Source organism: Kogia breviceps, chromosome 14, assembly GCF_026419965.1.
Source record: "Kogia breviceps isolate mKogBre1 chromosome 14, mKogBre1 haplotype 1, whole genome shotgun sequence".
In the NCBI taxonomy this organism is placed as follows: Eukaryota; Metazoa; Chordata; class Mammalia; order Artiodactyla; family Physeteridae; genus Kogia; species Kogia breviceps.
In genome coordinates, this window is record NC_081323.1 from 43,534,506 (window position 1) to 43,556,763 (window position 22,258).

Consider the following 22,258-nt stretch of genomic DNA (forward strand, 5'->3'; position numbering starts at 1 on the left):
TCTTCTCAGTCCCATTGTATATATTCTCTATTGGGATGCCCTCCACACCTGCTGGGTTGTAGCACCTCATGCCTTGTGTTTCATTTTACATATATATAATGTCCTCCTTACCAAATTGTTAAGCCCTCAAGGGATCTCTTTTTGACCATTTCTGAGAATATTTTAACTCTTGTATAGAATAATTAAAATTTTTCTTTTTTTGACTAAAAGGCAGTACACGTTAATGGTGGTTATATCTCAGTAGTGGGTATGCTTTAAAAATTTTGTTTCTTTATATATTTAGTATTTTCTAAAATTTCAAAACAATATGTTATGGTTATCTCCCCAATGAAAAGTAGTTTTTAAACTGTCTTTTTTAGGGTTCGGCAAAAGCAGAACAAATATCCCATATTATTTTTGACTCAGGGGAAATCTGATATTTACCCTGAACTCATGGACCTCAGATCTCGGACAACCCCCATTGCAATGAGCTTTGCACAGTTTGAAAATCTACTGGTAAGCTATGGTTGAATATTTTAATATTTATTTAAAAAAATGTTTTAGAGCACTAGTAAATAAAGTTACATATTAATTTAACATCTAATTTAGTTTTGACCTATGTATAATGAGCAGGTAGCTCTACTTACAATGCGGTTATTAAATCTCAGACCAAAAAGCAGTAAATGACCACACCAACAAAAATTTTCTTGCAGGCCTAGGTTAAGTAAGATTTGTAGTTTAGTTTTCTGAGTGGGTTTTATGAATCATCTAAAACAGTTAGATTGTAAACTTGTTTGATCACATAAATTGTAAGAAAAAATTCTAACATTTTCTTTCCCTGTCCATTCTGCTTTGCAGCAGGTTCTTATTAGTTATCTATTTTATACATATAATAAGTTTCTTTTTCATGAGTAACTTATCTTTCTTCTTTTAGGGGATAAATGCACATACTGAAGACCTTCTCAGAAACCCGTCCTATATTCAAGAGGCAAAAGCTAAGGGACTGGTCATATTTTGCTGGGGTGATGATACCAATGATCCTGAAAACAGAAAGAAATTAAAGGAATTTGGAGTTAATGGTCTAATTTATGATAGGTATTTGTTTTTCATGAAAAATGTTCATGGATTGTTAGAAAAAAAGTAGAATTATCTTAACATTTGTCAGTGGAATTTTTCAAAATTTGAAGTTATACCACAGTCACTGGGGAAGCTTGTTTAAAAATTCAGATGACTGGGCCCTAACCCCAGATGTATTGAGTCATCTTGCGGGTGAAGGTGGCCGCCCTAGACCTCTTCTCTGTCTACACCAACTTTCTTGGTGATCTCATCCAGTTCGGTGCCTTTTCATACCTTTGTATATCCCCAACTCAAGCCTTTCCCCTGACCTCTAAACTTTTATATCCATCTATCAATGCCTATTCTTCCTATAAACTTCCTGATTTCAGTATAAATGATAACTTTCTTTCCAGTTTCTGAGGCCAAATCCCTGGAGTCTTTCATGATTCTGTTCTTTATCTCATACCCAAATCCAGTCAGACAAAAATCAGAATCATGTTGATTCTATCTTCGAAATATATCCTGAATCCTTTACTGTTGTCACTCTCCACTAAGCCACATCGTTTCTCAGGCGGATTATGGAAGTAACCTGCTCACTGGGACTGCGTCCATCCATGCACCCTGCTGTCCATTATGGGGGTGGGCAAGACTGAAAACTGAAGTCAGATCATGTTACTGCTTAACCTTCTCCCCCTATTCTGCCTCCTAGTGTAAAATCCCACATCCTTACAAGGCCCTAGTGAGGTGATCCCCGCCCCCGCCCCCAATTGGCTTCCTGCTGTTTCTCTTCTGATAAAGATTTCAGGAAAGACTAAAATGTCACCTTCTTAGTAGGGCCTTCCCCAAATATCCTAATTCAAATCAAAACCGCTACTCACAGTGTACTTCCTGACTTTTCTCCATATATTTACCACCACCTGATATATCCACATACATACTATATTTTACTTATTTTCTCCCCAACCCCCTTTCCCACCCCACCCTCAACACACTCACACAAGCAGAAGCTCCATGAGGGCAAGACTGCCTGTTTTGTTCACTGCTGTATCACCAGAGGTTAGATGTAGAAGCTCAAATATTTGTTGAACTAATCTTTTCTTTTTAAATAAACTCCCTGGGTGTTTAGGATGTAAGTCTGAGATCTCTGAGAGATGAAAAGGTTGCTCAGTGTAAAGAAATTTTGGGTTAGAGGGATTGTCATTTGTTCTGCTGAGGGGGTTAGTGGGCTTGCTAATACTTGAGCAGCATCATACAAAGAGTAAGTGATGAAATTGTTACCAGGCCTGCTTTAAAAAATACAGTCGTTGGATTTAGTTTATATTACTGTTTGTTCTATAAAGTTATATCACTATCTTAATAAAGCATTTCCCCACCCCAACTATTTTGTCTGAATTAGTCTGGTATTAAAACTACTACCCGGATAATGCCTGCCTTTTAAAGTGTTTGGTTAATACTGCTTTAAGTGGCATGATTCATAGCTCTTTTTAATAGACGTTTCCAACTTATTAAAGGAAAATTTTAAATTTTAAATTACAATTTGATGGAAGTGCTTTATTTAGCAAATTTTGGGGGAATATTTCTTTCTTTGAGGAGGAGGAAGGGATGATTGCAAATATTTTCAGGCAAGAAAAGTATATTGTGAGATTATACCAGGTACAGTGGTTGTAGGGTATACAAATTTTAGTTAGATCCTTCACTTAAAGGGTCTTACTTGGTTATAGCCAAACACTGACCTTGCAGGGAGAACAGGAAGATACTATGTGATACAAAAGGCCCTAAAGAAAGTGAGTTCTTCCTGGCTCAGGGTCAACAAAATTGAGATGGATTTGGGCGGGGGTGGTGGTTAAATCCGCTTTGACAGGATTTGCGTTTTAGGCAGAGGTGCAAGCAGGCACCAGGGCAGGACTGTGTTGAGGGTGTGGAGGATGTTGAGGAGGCAGCCCAGCACTGGCCTCCTGTTCAAACCTGATGAGAGGAGAGGTGGACCGTGTTAGAGTCAAGTCAGTTTTTATTATCCTTGGAAGTTTCTTCTTTTTTCAATTTTAGTCAAAGAACTACATATATGTATATATAATCAACCATACTTAAATATATGAACTACATATATGTGTGTTGTGTGTGTGTGTATATACTTCAAATAGTTCTACCAGACTAACAATAAAAACCAACAGTCCTGGGAATTCCCTGGCGGTCTGTGGTTAGGACTCTGTGCTTTCACTGCCGAGGGCCCGGGTTCAGCCCCTGGTCAGGAAGCTAAGATACCACAAGCCGCGAGGTGCAGCCAAATTAAAAAAAAACAAGCTAGCAGTCCCTTACACCTATCCCTTTCATTGTCTCTAGCTGAATTCCTGTGGCCTAATTTTTTTTGGAACTATTTCTTGGTACTTAAGGTGCTTATGCTATTATTTTTTTCATTATCAAATTTAGGCCTATAGAAGGTTTGAATGATAGTGATTCAGAGCCTTTGTTTCATTTTATATGTGGGAGCATTGTGATGTGTTTTAGTTTATCAAAAACCAATTCTCTTTTACAAAGGCATTAACACAGATTTTACATTTAATCATAGTTTTGTGATATAAGCTGCTATGATTGATTTGCTGATATTTGGAATTTCTGCATTTGTAGTAATGAGTAAGGTGGCCTTTAATTTACATTTATCAAATGGTTGTTGTCTAATTTTGGCATGAGGATAATATTTGCCTTGTAGAGTAAATTGAGCAATGTTTCCTCTTTTTATACTGTCTGCTCAAATTATGTTTAAAAATTCAGTAACAGACACCCACATTTAAAGAACATTATTATTAGATTTGAACTCCCCTGTGTTCTCTCTAATTCTATGCCCCTACCTCCTCCCTCAGATATAACTGATAAGCAAGCAATTACTCTCTTTTAAAAGTTTTTAAATTCTTATATCTATCACTAAAGAATGTAACATTTAGTTTTTCATGGCTTTAAGCTTTATTTGTACTCTTCCTACTTGTTATATTCTTAAAATCAATCCATTTGTTACGTTTAGCTGTAATTTATTCATCTTCATGGCTATATGATTCTACCACAATTTATTTTACTATTGGAGAACACTGAGGTGGTTGCCATGTTTTTGCTATTATAGTGTTTGCTGTAAACATCGTTGACCAGGTCTCCTATGGTACGTGTATGTTTCTTTAGGGCAGTGACTTAAACCTTTTGACCCCAAAACCAGTTAGAAATGGATTTCACATTGCAGCCCAGTGCACACATAGATATGTATATCTTCAAGTATGTACCTGAAACTAAACTAAAAAGATAATGCCCCTTGAATATTTTATTTATATGCATGTGCTTTTTAAATGATTTTGCCACTGGCTCACACCTATTTCAATGCTTTTCTTAACTTTCTGAACTGATTTTGTGACCCACTAGGTCTCTAGCTCAGCATAACAAGGGTCCGTGGGTCAGGCATTGGAAGTACAGCAGGAATATGGGTACATGGAGTGGGCTGTTCTGTGCTCATTGGAGCCTCTTCCAGTTCTCAGGAGTAGGCCACCTATAATAAACCTGTCAGGTAGAGTGGACACTGAATCAACACATGTTAAATGGCTCAGGGCACTCTGTCCATAGGTTTCAAAGCTGGTAGGATGGGCAGGGGCCCTCCTGGAGCGATAGCCCTGAGCATACCTGCCCACCCACGCAGGCTCCTCCGGTACATATTGTTTGACTTCTTTGGGCACAGCTGCCATGCTGAGGTACAGTTCTTGTGTCAGACCTTCTGTTTCCTGTAGTCCAAATCTTTTTCTTGCTTTACTGTCATTTTTATGGAACACATCCTTCAGTATCTTCTTGAGAAAGGATGGAAAGTAAATGTTTTTGAGGTCTTGTGTGTCTGGAAGTATCGTGGCCAGGCATAAAATTCCATGTGAGAAATCATTTTCCTTTAGACTTTTAAAAGCATTTCTCCATCGTCTTCACAATTCCATTGTGCTGTTAAGGAATGTGAAACCATGTTGATTCCTGCTCCCTCACATGTGATTTCTTTGTTTCTTTTCTGGAAGTTTGGAGAGTTTTCTCTTGTCCCCAGTGTTCTAAACTTTCATAGAAATGGTCTTGTGGGTCTGGTTTTACCCATTGTGCTGGACACTTGGTAGCCCTTTTAGTCTATTGATACATGTCCTTGAAGATGTGGAATAGTTAGTGAATTATTTCTTTGATTTTTATTTCTTCCATTTTTGAGGGTTTTTTTTTTTTCTTTATAGAATCCTTTTGTATATTATACACTCTTGGATGAGACTTAAAATTCTTATCTTTTCTCATATTTTCTATCTTTGTCTTTTCCACTTCCAAGGATTTCATCAACCTTATCTTCCACTCATCCTATTGAGTTTTTCATATCTGCTATTGTGTTTTTAATTTTCAAGAACTGTCATTTTTTCTCTGGATTCTCTTTTTTCTATAGTTAAAAATCCTGTTCTCATTTGATGAAAATACTATTTGTCTGAAGGCATTAAGGAACTTTTTAAAAAAAATTTCTTTTGCTTACTATCTTACCTGTTAAAAGCTTTCCTCAGATATTTAGAAATTCTTGGCTGCTTCTTACGATAAGGAATTAAGATCTAAAAAGCTTGTTGGAAGCTCTGAGCGTGTGAATAGGGCTTATGGGATTTTACTATGGGGTGATCTGGGTGACATGTTTGGTCATACATCTGTCAGTAGATTTTAAAACTTCGCTTTTTGACTGGTGAGATTCCTTGTAGAAGTTGCTACAATATATTCTGCTTAGAGGATACAAGTCTGGTTTCTTGGAGTCAAGTGTGGGAAGAGAGATGGGGGAAGGAGGGCATGTCTCTGTATTGAGCGTGTGTTGTATTTGTACCATCTCTAATATCCCTGATGCTGATGGCCATTTTATAAAATGTCCCAAACTCTCTAACCTGGTCTTGTCCTCCATTCCAGATTTCCTGTTTAATTCTGGAAATAAACCTCGATCAAGTGGGGTAAGAGCAGCCTCCGCAGCAGGGAGTAAGAGGAAGGGAACCACTTGCTGCTGCTCAAGCCTTCATCGTGTCCTCCCTCTTTGAGCGCCTTCCTCCCCACCCCCCCAAGTTCTACAGAAGTTTGAGGCTGCTTTTAACTCACCCTTTTCATTTTTTCAACTACTGGCTTGTGGTTTGACCTATCCATTCTGCTAACTAAAACACTTGGTCATCACTTAATCCATCTGTTTTCTAGCTTCCAAAATTCTGTTGTACTCTCTCTTTGGTTCTTCTCATGTTCAGTGAATTTTCTTGTAATACCTTTATTTTATTTTTAACAGAATATAGGGGGTGAACTTAGATGCTTTTGTTCCATCTGATGCCTTGACCCAGAGGTCACTTTTCATTCTCTTATGTATGTCTTTAACAGAAAGTCTTTATGTTAGAATAGTCAAATACTTAATAGAATCAATACTTTAAAAAATCTTGTTTAAGAAATTCTTCCCTACTGTGAGGTCATAAAGAGTTAGTGCCTCACATAAATTGTCTGGCTTTCACATTTAAAGCATGAAAGACCTTCCTTTCTCTGCTGATAGGCAATGCTAGTGCTGCCATTGTCACTGGGGGCTTTTTCTGGACTCTCAGCTTTAGGTACATCTGCCAGTACTGCATAGCTTTAGGATAATTTTCACACTGGTGAGCATTCCTTTATTTTATTTTACTTTATTTTATTATTATGTCTTTGGCGGCGCTGCATGGCACTCAGGGTCTTAGTTGCCTGACCAAGGATGAAACCTGTGCCCACTGCAGTGGAATCTTGGAGTCTTTTTTTGGGGGGTGGTGGGTATTTTATTTATTTCCTTATTAGTTATCTATTTTATACATATTAGTGAATATATGTAAATCCCAATCTACCAATTCACACTCCCTCCACCCTGCTTTCCTCCCTTGGTGTCCATACGTTTCTGCTCTACATCTGTGTCTCTGTTTCTGCCTTGAAAACAGGTTCATCTGTACCATTTTTCTAGATGTCACATATATGCATTAATATACGATATTTGTTTTTCTCTTTCTGACTTGACTTCACTCTATGACAGTCTCAAGGTCCATCCACGTCTCTACAAATGACCCAATTTTGTTCCTTTTTATGTCTGAGTAATATTCTATTGTATATATGTGCCACATTTTCTTTACCCATTCATCTGTGGATGGACACTTAGGTTGCTTCCATGTCCTGGCTATTGTAAATAGAGCTGCAATGAACATTGGGGTGCATGTTTTTTTTTTGAATTGTGGTTTTCTCTGGGTATATGCCCAGTAGTGGGATTGCTGGGTCATATAGTAGTTCTGTTTTTTTAAGGAACCTCCATACTGTTCTCCATAGTGCCTGTATCAATTTACATTCCCCCCAACAGTGCAAGAGGGTTCCCTTTTCTCCACACCCTCTCTAGCATTTATTGCTGGTAGATTTTTTGATGATGACCATTCTTACTGGTGTGAGGTGATACAGCATTGTAGTTTTGATTTGCATTTCTCTAATTATTAGTCACATTGCGCATCCTTTCATGTGTTTGTTGGCAATCTGTATATCTTCTTTGGAGAAATGCCTGTTTAGGTCTCCTGCCCATTTTTGGATTGGGTTTTTTGTGTTTTTGATATTGAGCTGCATGAACTGCTTGTAAATCTTGGAGATTAATCCTTTGTTAGTTGCTTCATTTGCAAATATTTTCTCCCATTCTGAGGGTTGTTTCTTTGTCTTGTTTCTGGTTTCCTTTGCTGTGCAAAAACTTTGAAGTTTCATTAAATCCCATTTGTTTATTTTGTTTTTATTTCCATTTCTCTAGGAGTTGGGGCAAAAAGGGTCTTGCTGTGATTTATGTCATAGAGTGTTCTGCCTATGTTTTCCTTTAAGAGTTTGATAGTGTCTGGCCTTACATTTAGGTCTTTATTCCATTTTCAGTTTATTTTTGTGTATGGTGTTAGGGAGTGTTATAATTTCATTCTTTTACATGCAGCTGTCCAGTTTTCCCAGCACCACTTATTGAAGACACTTTCTTTTCTCCATTGTATATCCTTGCCTCCTTTGTCATAGATTAGTTAACCATAGGTGTGTGGGTTTATCTCTGGGCTTTCTATCCTGTTCCATTGATCTATATTTCTGTTTTTGTGCCAGTACCATATTGTCTTGATTACTGTAGCTTTGTATTATAGTCTGAAGTTAGGGAGTCTGATTCCTCCAGCTCCATTTTTTTCCCTCAAGATTGCTTTGGCTATTCGGGGTCTTTTGTGTCTCCATACAGATTTTAAGATTTTTTATTCTAGTGCTGTAGAAAATGCCATTGGTAATTTGATAGGGATTGTACTGAATCTGTGGATTTCTTTGGGTAGTATAGTCTTTTTCACAACATTGATTCTTCCAATCCAAGAACATTGTATATCTCACCATCTGTTTGTGTTGTCTTTGATTTCTTTCATCAGTGTCATATAGTTCTCTGTGTATAGGTCTTTTGCCTCAGGTAGATTTATTCCTAGGTATTTTATTCTTTTTGTTGCGGTGGTGAATGGGATTGTTTCCTTAATTTCTCTTTCTGATTTTTCATCATTAGCGTATAGGAATGCAAGAGATTTCTGTACATTAATTTTGTATCCTGCTACTTTAACAAATTCATTGATTAGCCCCGATAGTTTTCTGGTGACATCTTTAGGATTTTCTGTGTATAGTATCATGTCATCTGCAAACAGTGACAGTTTTACTTCTTCTTTTCCAATTTGTATTCCTTTTATTTCATTTTCTTCTCTGATTGCCATGGCTAGGAATTCCAAAACTATGTTGAATAAAAGTAGCAAGAGTGGACATCCTTGTCTTGTTCCTGATCTTAGAGGAGATGCATTCAGTTTTTCACCATTGAGAATGATGTTTGCTGTGGGTTTGTCATGTATGGCCTTTATTATGTTGAGGTAGGTTCCCTCTATGCCCACTTTCTGTAGAGTTTTTATCATAAATGGGTGTTGAATTTTGCAAAAGCCTTTCCTGCATCTATTGATATGATCATATGGTTTTTCTCCTTCAATTTCTTAATATGGTGTATCACATTGATTGATTTGCATATATTGAAGAATCCTTGCATCCCTGGGATAAATCCCACTTGATCATTATGTATGATCCTTTTAATGTGTTGTTGGATTCTGTTTGCTAGTGTCTTGTTGAGGATTTTTGCATCTATATCAGTGATACTGGTCTGTAATTTTCTTATTTTGTAGTACCTTTGTCTGGTTTTGGTATCGTGATGGTGGCCTCATAGAATGAGTCTGAGAGTGTTCCTTCCTCTGCAGTTTTTTGGAAGAGTTTGAGAAGGATGGGTGTTAGCTCTTCTCTAAATGTTTGATAGAAGCTGTCTGGTCCTGGACTTGTGTTTCTTGGAAGATTTTTAATCACACTTTCAACTTCATTACTTGTGATTGGTCTGTTCATATTTTCTATTTCTTCCTGGTTCAGTCTTGGAAGGTTATACCTTTCTAAGAATTTGTCCATTTCTTCCAGGTTTTCAGTTTTAATGGCATATAGTTGTTTGTAGTAGTCTCATGGTGCTTTGTATTTCTGTGGTGTCCATTGTAGCTTCTCCTTTTTCATTTATAATTTTATTGATTTGAGTCCTCTCCCTCTTGATGAGTCTGGCTAAAGGTTTATCAAGTTTGTTTTATCTTCTCAAAGAACCAGCTGTTTTATTCATCTTTGCTGTTGTTTTGTTTCTATTTCATTTATTTCTGCTCTGATGTTAATGATTTCTTTCCTTCTGCTAACTCTGGGTTTTGTTTGTTCTTCTTTCTCTAGTTCCTTTAGGTGTAAAGTTAGATTGAGATTTTTCTTGTTTCTTGAGGTAGGATGTATTGCTATAAACTTCCCTCTTAGAACTGCTTTTGCTGCATACCATAGCTTTTGTATCATCGTGTTTTCGTTTTCATTTGTCTCTAGGTATTTTTTGATTTCCTCTTTGATTTCTTCAGTGATCTCTTGGTTATTTAGTAGTATTTAGCCTCTGTGTGTTTATGGGGTTTACATGTTTTTCCCTCTAATTGATTTTTAATCTCATAGTGTTGTGGTCAGAAAAGATGCTTGATATGATTTCAATTTTCTTATATTTACCAAGGCATGATTTGTGACTGGAGATGTGATCTATCCTTTAGAATGTTCCATGTGCACTTGAAATGAAAATATATGTTTTCAGATGGAATGTCCTATAAATATCAATTAAGTAATCTATCTGGTCTATTGTGGGGTTTTTTTGGTTTTTGGTTTTTTGTTTTTTGTTTTTTTTGCAGTACACGGGCCTCTCACTGTTGTGGCCTCTCCCGTTGCAGAGCACAGGCTCTGGACGCACAGGCTCAGTGGCCATGGCTCACAGGCTTAGCTGCTTTGCGGCATGTGGGATCTTCCCGGACGAGGGCACGAACCCGTGTCTCCTGCATCGGCAGGTGGACTCTCAACCACTGCGCCACCAGGGAAGCCCTATTGTGTTTCTTTCTTAATTTTCTGTCTGGATGATCTATCCATTGGTGTAAGTGAGGTGGTAAATTCCCCCACTATTACTGTGTTACTGTTGATTTCTTCTTATAGCTGTTAGCAATTGCCTTATGTATTGAGGTGCTCCTATGTTGGGTGCATGTATATTTATAATTGTTGTATCTTCTTGGTGGATTGATCCCTTGATCATTATGTAGTATCCTTCCTTGTCTCTTGTAACATTCTTTATTTTAAAGTCTATTTTATCTGATATGAGTATTGCTTCTCCAGCTTTCTTTTGATTTCCATTTGCATGGAATATCTTTTTCCATCCTCTCACTTTCAGTCTGTATGTGTCCCTAAGTCTGAAGTGGTTCTCTTGTAGGCAGCATATATATGGGTCTTGTTTTTGTATCCATCCAACAAGCCTTTGTCTTTTGCTTGGAGCATTTAACCCATTTACATTTAAGGTAATTATCGATATTTATGTTCCTGTTACCATTTTCTTAATTGTTTTGGGTTTGTTTTTGTAGGCCTTTTCTCCTCTTGTGTTTCCCACTTAGAGAAGTTCCTTTAGCCTTTGTTGTAGAGCTGGTTTGGTGGTGCTGGATTCTCTTAGCTTTTGCTTGTCTGTAAAGCTTTTGATTTCTCTGTCGAATATGAATTAGTTCCTTGCTGGGTAATCTTGCTTGTAGGTTCTTCCCTTTTATCACTTTAAACATGGCACTCCCTTCTGGCTTCCAGAGTTCCTGCTGAGAAATCAGCTGTTAACCTTATGGGAGTTACCTTGTATGTTACTCGTCAATTTTCCCTTGTTGCTTTTAATAATTTTTCTTTGTCTTCAATTTTTGTCAATTTGATTACTATGTGTCTTGGTATGTTTCTCCTTGGGTTTATCCTGCCTGGGACTCTCTGCACTTCCTGGACTTAGGAGGCTATTTCCCTTCCCATGTTAGAGAAGTTTTCAACTATAATCTCTTCAAATATTTTCTCCGGTCCTTTCTCTCTTCTCCTTTTGGGACCTCTATAATAAGAATATTGGTGCGTTTAATGTTGTACCAGAGGTCTCTTAGGCTGTCTTCATTTCTTCTCATTCTTTATTCTTTTCCGCAGCAGTGAATTCCACCCTCTGTCTTCTAGGTCACTTATCCGTTCTTCTGCCTTAGTTATTCTGCTATTGATTCCTTCTAGTGTATTTTTCATTTCAGTTATTGTATTCATCTCTGTTTGTTTGTTCTTTAATTCTTCTAGATCTTTGTTAAACATTTCTTGCATCTTTTCAATCTTTGCCTGCTTTCTTTTTCCGAGATCCTGGATCATCTTCACTGTCATTATTCTGAATTCTTTTTCTGGACAGTTGCATATCTCCACTTCATTTAATTGTTTTTTTGGGGTTTTATCTTGTTCCTTCAACTGAGACATAGTCCTCTGCCTTTTCATTTTGTGTGTCTTTCTTTGATAGTGGTTTTTCTTCTGCAGGCTGCAGGATTGTAGTTCTTCTTGTTTCTGCTGTCTACCCTCTTGTGGGTGAGGCTATCTAAAAGGCTTGTGCAAGCTTCCTGAGGGGAGGGACTGGTGAGCTGGGTTTTGCTCTGGTGGGCAGAGCTCAATAAAACTTTAATCTGCTTGTTTGCTGATGGGTGGGGCTGAGTTCCCTCTCTGTTGGTTGTTTGGCCTGAGTCAACCCAGCACTGGGGCCTACAGGCTCTTTGGTGCGGCCAAATATGGTCTCCGTGAGGGCTCACACCAATGAGTACTTCTCAGAACTTCTGCTCCCAGTATCCTGTCCCCGTGGTGAGCCACAGCCACCCCCCCTGCCTCTGCAGGAGACCCTCCAACTCTAGCAGGTGGGTCTGATTCAGTCTCCTGTGGGGTCACTGCTACTTTCCGCAGGGTCCTTGTGTGCACACTACTTTGTTTGTGCCCTCCAAGAGTGGAATCTCTGTTTCAAAGTCTGATTCTCAGGGGATTCCTTCTCCCATTGCCAGACCCCCAGGTTGGGAAGCCTGACGTGGGGCTCAGAACCTTCACTCCAGTGGGTGGACTTCTGTGGTTTAATTGTTCAGTTTGTGAGTCACCCACCCAGCGATTATGGGATTTGATTTCATTGTGATTGAGCCCCTCCTACCATCTCATTGCAGCTTCTCCTTTGTCTTTGGGGTATCTTTCTTGGTGAGTTCCAGTGTCTTCCTGTTGAGAATTGTTCAGCAGTTAGTTGTGCTTCTTGTGCTGTCGCAAGAGAGAATGAGCACATGTCCTTCTACTCCACCATCTTGAACCAATTCGGAAACTTGGAGTGTTAACCACTGGGACTTCTGGGGGAGTCCCAAGCAGTCCTTTTCATCTTCATCTTTAGTACTTTGAAGTCAGAATTGGGTATGAATTCCAGCTCTACTGTGTAGTAACTTTCCATCTGTCAAATGAGGCATTGCTTATTGATTAACTTGGAGAGAAGATACTTGAAGAATCACTTATAAGCTACAGATTTCATATTCTATCAATGTATAATCAGCTCTTTTGCTTCATGGGTACAAAAGGCAGTGTTGCTATTCTGGATTATTGGAAAGACTGGGAGAAGAGAAATATTTTTGAATAGAACTGATGCTTATATCTTTTAAAGAAAAAAACACTCTGTAGACAGGGCCTAAGTAAACCATAAAATTACCCTATTTTATGTTTTGTGTTTTTTTCATCACAGGATATATGATTGGATGCCTGAACAGCCAAATATATTCCAAGTGGAGCAGTTGGAACGTCTGAAGCAAGAATTGCCAGAGCTTAAGAGCTGTTTGTGTCCCACTGTTAGCCGCTTTGTCCCCTCGTCTTTTTGTGGGGAGCCTGACATCCATGTGGATGCCAATGGCATAGATAATGTGGAGAATGCTTAGTGTTTATTGGGCGGAGACCATTCGGGGCATGCATCGCTGTTCTGGGTATTCACTTTTCATCACTGAGCATTGTTTATCTATGCCTTTTAGGTTTTCAGTCCAGTGAAGCAATAATTGAAGTATTTTAATATTTCACTACAGTTCTTGCTAGAATTTCAAGTATTCTATTTAAATCACTTGGCCAGGTATAATTACCAGTCAGTCTCTTTACAATGAAAAAATTTATTGGTTGGTAAATATTTTAAACTAAATATGTAAGTTATAATGTTAAATATTCATTAAAAACATAACACTTTGAAATTAACTATACAGATATCTCATATTTACACTTATTACAGCTTTTCATTTGATCAGGTCTGAAATATTTAGCACTCAAGGAACATGACTATGCATAATTATACCTGACCATGGGAAAAATAAGTACCTCAAATGCATGCATTTGCACTGGTGATTCCAACTGCACAAACCTTTGTGCCATCTGTGTATTTTTCACATGAATTGACATTCACACCATTTTCATTCAGTATGAACCTTGAGGCTGCTGCCATTTCCCCACTTAACCAAACCAATGCCTGTGTAAATAGCCTAGAGGTGATCCTTGAAAACTTGTTTCATAAATCTTTCAAAAGTTCTTTTGCATAAATATTAAAATTTCCAAAAGCTGCAGGGTAACTTAATGTATAAAATATTAGAAGTATGGATTGAAGACAGTACAGTAGATGATAATGTATAAATTCTGTTGAATGCATGCTTTTTGTTTTAGGCATGAGATAGTACACGTTTACTGTAAGTCCTTGCATCTGTGGTGCTAGGTGAGTGTGAGAAGGTGTCAAGGACTGAAAAATAATTTGTTGCCTAAAAAAAAAAAAAAGAAAAGCCTATTTGTAGGCATTTTAAATATGCTTAAGTGTCTCTCACTACCTGTTATACACCGTTGCTTTGTGGGTTTGTTTTGTGTGTGTGTTGTACAGTAGTTAAATCTCTGTGCAGAAAAATAAATGTCCTGAATTCTTATATCGGTATTCTTTATTGGTTAATGAATATCATGCATGTAATTTATTTAGAAATGCAGAACATTCTATTAAATGTATATGCATGTTAGGATTATACCAACGTTTCTTTCATTAGAAGCAGATTGTTTTGCCATAACTGTAACTTATGAATGAATGTTGAATAAAATGCACAGATTTATTTTCTTCATTATAAAATGAAATTTCGAGAAGGTGTTACTTTTGTAACATTGGTTCTATATTATTATTACGAGAAATTGGAATTTAGTGTCTACCCTGCAAGGATGGCTTATTTGCATATACCTTTTATTGCATGTTCCTCACTAGGCAGTTTATTCATGTATTGACATGATTTGGTAGTAGCTGAGAACCTGAAACTTGGATTATATATTTGTATCTTTTTATTTTTTTAAGCCAAGCAATGCAGCTTTGGTCAGATCTTAATTGTGTGAAGATAGGCTTTAAAAGCCTATGGTATTCTGTTTGTAACACTGATATTTAATGGAAAATAGTTTAGGAAATGGAGTCTTCTTCAGGGGTTTTATATACTTTTCTCATGTTGAAAGAGATTTTCCAACACTTGATGTGAATTAGGCACTTTTACAAAACTGAAAAAGAATTACTTTTATTGATCTGCAGACCTGGTACAGTACAATTACCATTACCTTACAGTAACTTGATTAGCCATATGTGTATTTCAAGTCGTGTTTGTTTGCTCCTCCCCTGTGCCTTTCCAGTTCCAGCTCCATTTTGAAGACCTGCAGATCATGAAAGAACAGGAAAGGAAGTGATGTGGGGGTCAGTTTCCTGAACTGTGTAATTTGCTTAGAAGAGCTTACAGCCATTGCTTATGACAAGGACAAAACCTCACTGCTCAGTTTCTTTCCTGTCTCTTCCTGACCTTATAAACACCAGGGTTAGTGGATGATTAACTCATAGCAAGCAGTGGCTCTCGTTTTTATAGGGCTAGGTCTTGGCTTCCATATCACTAGCTATTGCCCTGTATACTCGGCTCCAGCTACACTGTACCTGTGCTAGGCCCTAGCCACACCATATTCCTACACTACTTCCTGTCTGTAGCGTGTGACCTCTGCCTGGAAGTCTTCTTTTACCTTGATATTTTCTCCTTACCAAACTCATTTCTCCTTAAGCCATTCATTGACCTCTCTCCACTGCACCCTTGCCAAAACTTAAGAAGGGATGAATCCACCTTTTTTACTCCATGGCCCAATGTTCATTCCTTGATCATTCCATGTATCATAGTACATTTTAGGTAGACATAGTTGAGGTTTGTCTCACCAGGCTGCAGGCTCTTCAGGGGCAGGGACCTTGTCTTACAAATTTTTATTTCCACAGTGCATGAAACATAGTATAAACTAAACTCTGGAATTTTGGGGATAATTTGTATCAAATGTCTTTTTGAATTAAGAGATTTAGTTATGTTTACTAAGAATGTAAAGTTTGAATTGGTTTACGTTTGGCAGTTGGAACAGTTTATTGATGTCAGTTTTAAATGTAGAGGTATAATGTTAAATTATTTTATATTTTCTGGAAACTGAGTGAAATGTTTGATAAAATGCTGCCATTGTTCTCTGATACTTTCCACTGTCCGGAATTACGTACTGTAACCGACTGGATGTAAATGTGAGGAATACAGCTCATTGCTGTGTCAGTGATGCCTGAGGGCAGCCACAGCCACCTGTGACCTCACTCCCATTGCTCCTTGTGACACTCGTCTTTCTTCTCCCCTCTGAAGCCCATGCTTAGGCCTACCTCAGCACTGCTTTCCTTGTCTTCCTTCTGCGTTCAGCTCAGGTGCCACCTCTTCCAAAAAACATTCCTCAGCTCATGATGCAAACAAGTACAGACAGCCTCTAAATCTTACCACTTTTATTTTCAGCCTGGGTTATAAACCCAGACAAGTTAACTGACTTACCGGGTTGGGACTAGAACTGGGCTTTGTGACTCCTAAACCCGTGTTCTTATACGACGCTGCCTTCTGAATTTTTGTGGCATTCTTTAGCATATGCTTTCTTGTAGTCCCACTTTTTATGTGCCTGTTATATTTCCCTAATAAGATTGTAAGCCCCTTAAGGGCAAGGACTTCTTTGCATTTCTAGCACTACCATAGTGTTCTATACTTAGTTATGAACTAGATAAATAAATGGTGGTGAATACAATCCTAGTTTCCTAACTCAGATTGTTTCACAATATACATACGTTTTCATATGGTGCACGTGGCCGTGTTGTCTGGAGTGTGTGTGCTTGCATGTGCATGTATGTTGGCATGTTTACACATGGAGTTCTCACTCCACCCGTTTCCTGGGGCCACATAGTTAAGGGGTTACCACAACCAATTTTCTGCTCTATGCTGAATGGGGACAGTCACGGGAATAGGTGGCAGATAAGGTACAGTTTTCCCCCAGTCCTTTTCCCTTTCTAGGGCAGTACACCGAAATCCTGCAGCTGGTGGCCCTTAAGTGAAGCAGGTACTGCCTTGGATAGAACTTGCGTGACCTGTGGGGGACGCTGTTTCATGAGTCCTGAGGGACCATCATTGTCCTTTGTGCCTTGACTCCAGATATTGACTGCATTTTGTTTTTCACATTATTCGTGGGTTGTACTCTAGGTTGACGGTGGACTCCTGTTAATTTAGATTCGGATACAAGTGATTTACTCCTTTATGTTTTAGGTTTGGATCATATGCCTTGGGGGTAGAAAGCAAAGTATGCATATTAGAAATACTGCATTATTTGGTGTTCATGAGTGAAAATTTATTGAAATATAATCTCAGTGGGTTTATATAGTTTGAGAAATGGATGTGAAATGTTTAAAAAGTAAGCATATGATTAAGATCACACGAGTATGTGTTGGAGGTAAGAAAGAGAGCTCATGGATTGGAACAAAGACTTCATGAGGCTCTCAAGCCCTTGCAGAATGGGGTGGAGGTCAGGAGTTGTGAAGCTAGTTTGGGGCACAGCCTTTGTAAATTCAGAGGCCAGAGTAGTAGTATGTTCAGAGAGAATCAAGGGGCCATCCCAACAGTGGAAAGGATTTGGGGATGTCAGAGACTTTGCATCCTTGCAGGAGATAAAATTTTAGTGGTGATTTTAAAGGAAAATGACATTAAGATGAAATGTGTTTTCAAATAATGAAGAAAGTAATAGTACAGGAATAATAATAAAAGAAGTACAGAGATTAATTTGTCTAGTCCTCTACTAAATTGAGCCAAACATACATCTACCTGTTTCCTCAGATAGAAAACAGAAACACAGGTGAGATGGGTGCACTTCTGAAACTTACTTGCAAAGCCAAATTATATAATTTCACAGAAAGAAAACTAAAACCTAGTAAAAGTTCCATGGCTTCCCATGATTTCAAATGTGTCTCTCTGCAGCCCAGACCTCTCCTAAGCTCCAGATTCATATATCCATTCATATATCCCTTCTCCATTTGGAGGTCTAATGGGCATCCCACATTTAATGTACCTCAACAAAGCTCTTTTTCCCTCCTTTCACCAAACCTGCTCCCATCCCACCTCCTCTAGTGTTCTGTATCTCAGTAAGTGGCACCTAGGAGTCTTCCATGATTTTCCTATTTCCTTGTGATTAGTATAGCTTTTAACTATATGTGATAGGTCAGTGGTCCATTTATCCTTTTTCAATTTTTAAAAAATTCACATATTTTGTTTAATAACACAAGAATCACCTTTTCAAGCCAACAAACTCCCCTTGAGGTCTTGATCAGTTTTGGATTGATTTTCTAGATTAATGTGTGGGAAGGATTTGCATTTAAAAATATGACATTAAATATTTAGAGCACAGGTGTGTTTCCATTCAGAATTTTTATGTCCTCCTGTAAAATGAATTTTTTCATTTAGGTGTTGTATACTTTTAAAAGTTTATTTTAAACACTACTTTCCTTAAATACATTCTTCACCAATAATTAGCAGTTAATTTTTGTTTATCTTATCTAGCTACTTTGCTGAATTCAATTAGTCAAAATAGTTAGGTATTAAGTTTCTGGGGTTTTCTGAATAGATAAATTTTATCTGCAAATGCGTTTTTCTGATTTTAAGTAACAGCTCTTTATCTTGCCTTGTTTCATTAGCTAATAACAGTTGTAGGCATCCTTGTTTTTTTCCTGCCTATCATAGGAAGTAAGTATGATGGCTGCTGAAGTTTCTAGTAGGTGACCTCTATCAAGTTAAGAAATTTTCCTTTTCTTCTTAGTTTGCTAAAGGATCTCTTCCCCCCCACGACCCTTGCCCCCCAAGGAATACATTTTGAATTTTATATATATATATATATATATATATATATATATATATATATATATATAATATATATGGTACTCTCAAGAGTATCCATCCATCATGTCTATACAGGGAGATGGGGGTTACTCATATTTGTCGGGCTGACTAGCCCATTTACAAGTGTCATTTGTTGGTGGTGGCAATCACAGAGGGCCTACACCTTTGTCCAAGATACCAACTTTTCTCCCTTATGGTTCTGTTGATTCCCTTGGGCAGAAAGAGCCCAGGGGATCCAAACCTGGAAAGTAGGGGCCAGGACACAAATCTGTAAAGTATCAGCTTATCGGGAGTTTTAAAAAGCACACTAAAATAAGGATTCAAATGCCATTCGGTGTTAGTTGAATGGAACCCATACTCCCGTTGCAAAAGTGAATAGAACCTGGGGTGCGTGATATGAAGGGAAGACAGTAGTAGAAATCAACTTGTAGGAACATAACTTATTATTTCCAAAGTGACACGTTCCTTATTTTAAACATGGAAAATAGAGGTAAGCAAAAGTAACAAATATTATATATATATTTTATATATTATATATATATGGTACTTTTAAAGATTCTTTTCCATTATAAGTTATCAAAAGATACTGAGTATAGTTCCCTGTGCTATACAGTAGGTACTTGTTGGTTATCTATTTTAGATATAGTAGTGTGTATATTTTAATCCAAAATTCTTCATTTATCCCTCCCCCCTCCCCTGTAATAGTCTCCTGAAAATAGAAAATAGATTTCTCAAATGTTCAGGGGCCCACCAATATGTTCATATTTAAATATTTAATACTTTTTATAACAGATGAAATAGTTTCATAATAATCTCACCTAGTTAATATCCATAGGAAATGAGCTGAATGTATGAAGTCTCTGGGAAGAGTTATTAATCTGAAGGTGACAATGGTAAATGGCTGCTTCTACTAAAGAGTAAGAAGAAAAGATGTAAAGATTTGGAGGTAGGGTTTATATTGGCGGTTAGGAAGGTTTCCTGTTGTAAGTTATTGGATCTGAATAGGTAGCAGTATTGTGTGTTATTTTATTTTATTTATTTTTTTTAATTAGTGTGCTACTCTGGGCTGAAATGGAAAGAAATCTCATATGACCTGTAAGAGAATGAACAATGACTTTATTTTTATTTTGACCTTCTGTGTGAGCCATTGTAAGTTAAATATACACCTACCATACAACCAGCCATTCTGCTCCTAATTGTTTACCCACAAGAAATGAAAGCCAATGTCTGTATAAAGACTTGCATGTGAATGTTCATAGAAGCACATTTGTAAGAGCCCCAAACTGGAAACAACCTATATGTCCATTAACAATTGAATGGTTACAAAAAAAAGGAACAAACTATCAATACAACAGTGCAGAAGAATCTCAGCAATAATTTTACTTAGTATAAAAGGCAAGACAAAAAAGGATTTAATGCCATATGAGTTCATTTATTTAAAAATTGTAGAAAATGAAAACTAATCTACAGTAATAGCAGATCAGTGCTTGCCGAGGAATGGGGGTGAAGTGGGGAGGGAGGAATGAATTATAAAGGCATGAGAAAATTTGGGGGAGTGATGGATATGTTTAGTATCTTGATTGAAAATGCTTATTTGAAAAAATTTTTATTCTTTGTACTGCATCTCCATCTGAATAAAACAAACCAGATGTGGTGTTTGGAAGATAAGCCAGATCTCACAAGAAAGGCTGTTAGAACTGATCCCCAGACTGGAACATGTTGCTGTAGGGTGGGAAATATATGTATATGGATATATATAATCTCTCTTTCTCTCAATACTCTGACTCTCAAGAGTATCCGTCATGCCCATACAGGGAGATGGGGGTTACTCATATTTGTCAGGCTGACTAGCCCATTTACAAGTGTCATTTGTTGGTGGTGGCAATCACAGAGGGCCTACACCTTTGTCCAAGATACCAACTTTTCTCCCTTATGGTTCTGTTGATTCCCTTGGGCAGAAAGAGCCCAGGGGATCCAAACCTGGAAAGTAGGGGCCAGGACACAAATCTGTAAAGTATCAGCTTATCGGGAGTTTTAAAAAGCACACTAAAATAAGGATTCAAATGCCATTCGGTGTTAGTTGAATGGAACCCATACTCCCGTTGCAAAAGTGAATAGAACCTGGGGTGCGTGATATGAAGGGAAGACAGTAGTAGAAATCAACTTGTAGGAACATGACTTTTTATTATTTCCAAAGTGACACATGTTCCTTATTTTAAACATGGAAAATAGAGGTAAGCAAAAGTAACATAAATATTATCCAGAAGTCTACTACCCACATATTACCATTATTATAATTTGGTATTTTTTTCTAGGCAGATATGTTTTATTTTTAACAAAATTGTGGATCTTACTGTTTTTTTTCATTTTTTGACTAAAATGTATATAATGAATAATTGAACTTCTTCAGGAAAGATGGAATATACATACTCCCCATATTCTTCCTGCCAGTACAGCTAAAACCCCTGAACATTATATGAACAATTATATGCAAAACAAGCATAAGATGACTCAAAGATGAAGAGAAGACAGACTAGCTAGGGACCTCAGGACTCAAGGAAAAACATGTGAGTTCCCTGGGTTTTCTTATCTGCCTCATCTATCCCAGACAATACTGGTGAAGTTGGCAACCAGGAAACACCAGTAGATGTAGGCAAAAACCAGACCAAAACAAAACAAAAAAACCCAGCAAAAGCCTGCTCTCTCCAGCTGAAGGACCAGGAAAAAGGCAGCCTAAGAAGGCAGAAATCCATTAGACAGTAACTGCTCTATTCCAATCAAATACCTCAGGAAAGACTGCAACCCTATCCTCACCTCCACCAGTTAAGGCTAAGGGGAGAGCCTAGATTCCACTCCAGCAGGCTTAAATTTAGAACCTCAACCCTCTATGAGGATGATGTCAGAGAAGGTCTAGTGAGGAGCCTGGACTCCATCTTCCTTGCTTTCTGGGATGGAAGCAGAGGAAGACCCCATGGAGGATCAGGGTTTTCACCACTGCACAGAGGTAACAAAGCTGCCTGCACTGCAGTGTCAGTGGAGACTGCACAGGGAGTCTAGACTTCATCCCCATCCTGCAGTAACAAGGTGCCTCTCCCCCTGCCCACTGGGTGGTGTCAGAGGAGATCTAGAGTGAAGCCTGAACTCCCAGCTCTTCCTGTCCCCAGGTGTCAACAGGAACATTCTCCTACCTGGCAGTAATGAGGCAGTGCTGTGGTAGAGGGAGCCTGTTAAAAATACAAGACTTAAATAAGATTCAGAGTCTTATAATACCAAAAATGTCCAGGTTTCAATTAATAATCACTTGTCATACCAAGAACCAGGAAGATCTCAAACCATGTGAGAAAAGACAACACAGATGACATAGATGTTAGAATTATCTGACAAGGATTTTAAAGCAGCTGTCAGAAAATGCTTTGACAAGCAATTAGAAACATACTTGAAACAAATGAAAAATGGTCTCAGTGAAGAAATAGAAGATATAAGGAAGAACCACACAAAAATTTTAGAATGAAAATGAACAAAGTTTAGAAGTCAGTGAATGGGCTCAACAGCAGAATGAAGAG

The 22,258-nt window shown here is 37.9% G+C and overlaps 1 protein-coding gene across 5 annotated transcripts in view; it reads left to right on the top strand.

The window, feature by feature from the left end:
• GPCPD1 (glycerophosphocholine phosphodiesterase 1) overlaps positions 1–16,563 on the top strand; it is a 62,523-nt gene extending 45,960 nt beyond the window's left edge. For all 5 annotated transcript variants that reach the window (XM_059037629.2, XM_067012542.1, XM_067012540.1 and 2 more), the window contains 3 exons: positions 360–495; positions 914–1,074; positions 13,184–16,563. In XM_059037629.2, the coding sequence (XP_058893612.1) occupies positions 360–495; positions 914–1,074; positions 13,184–13,373 (487 nt within the window). In that variant the 3' untranslated portion in view covers positions 13,374–16,563. The remainder of the gene's footprint in view (positions 1–359; positions 496–913; positions 1,075–13,183) is intronic.
• The last annotated feature ends 5,695 nt before the right edge of the window (positions 16,564–22,258 follow it).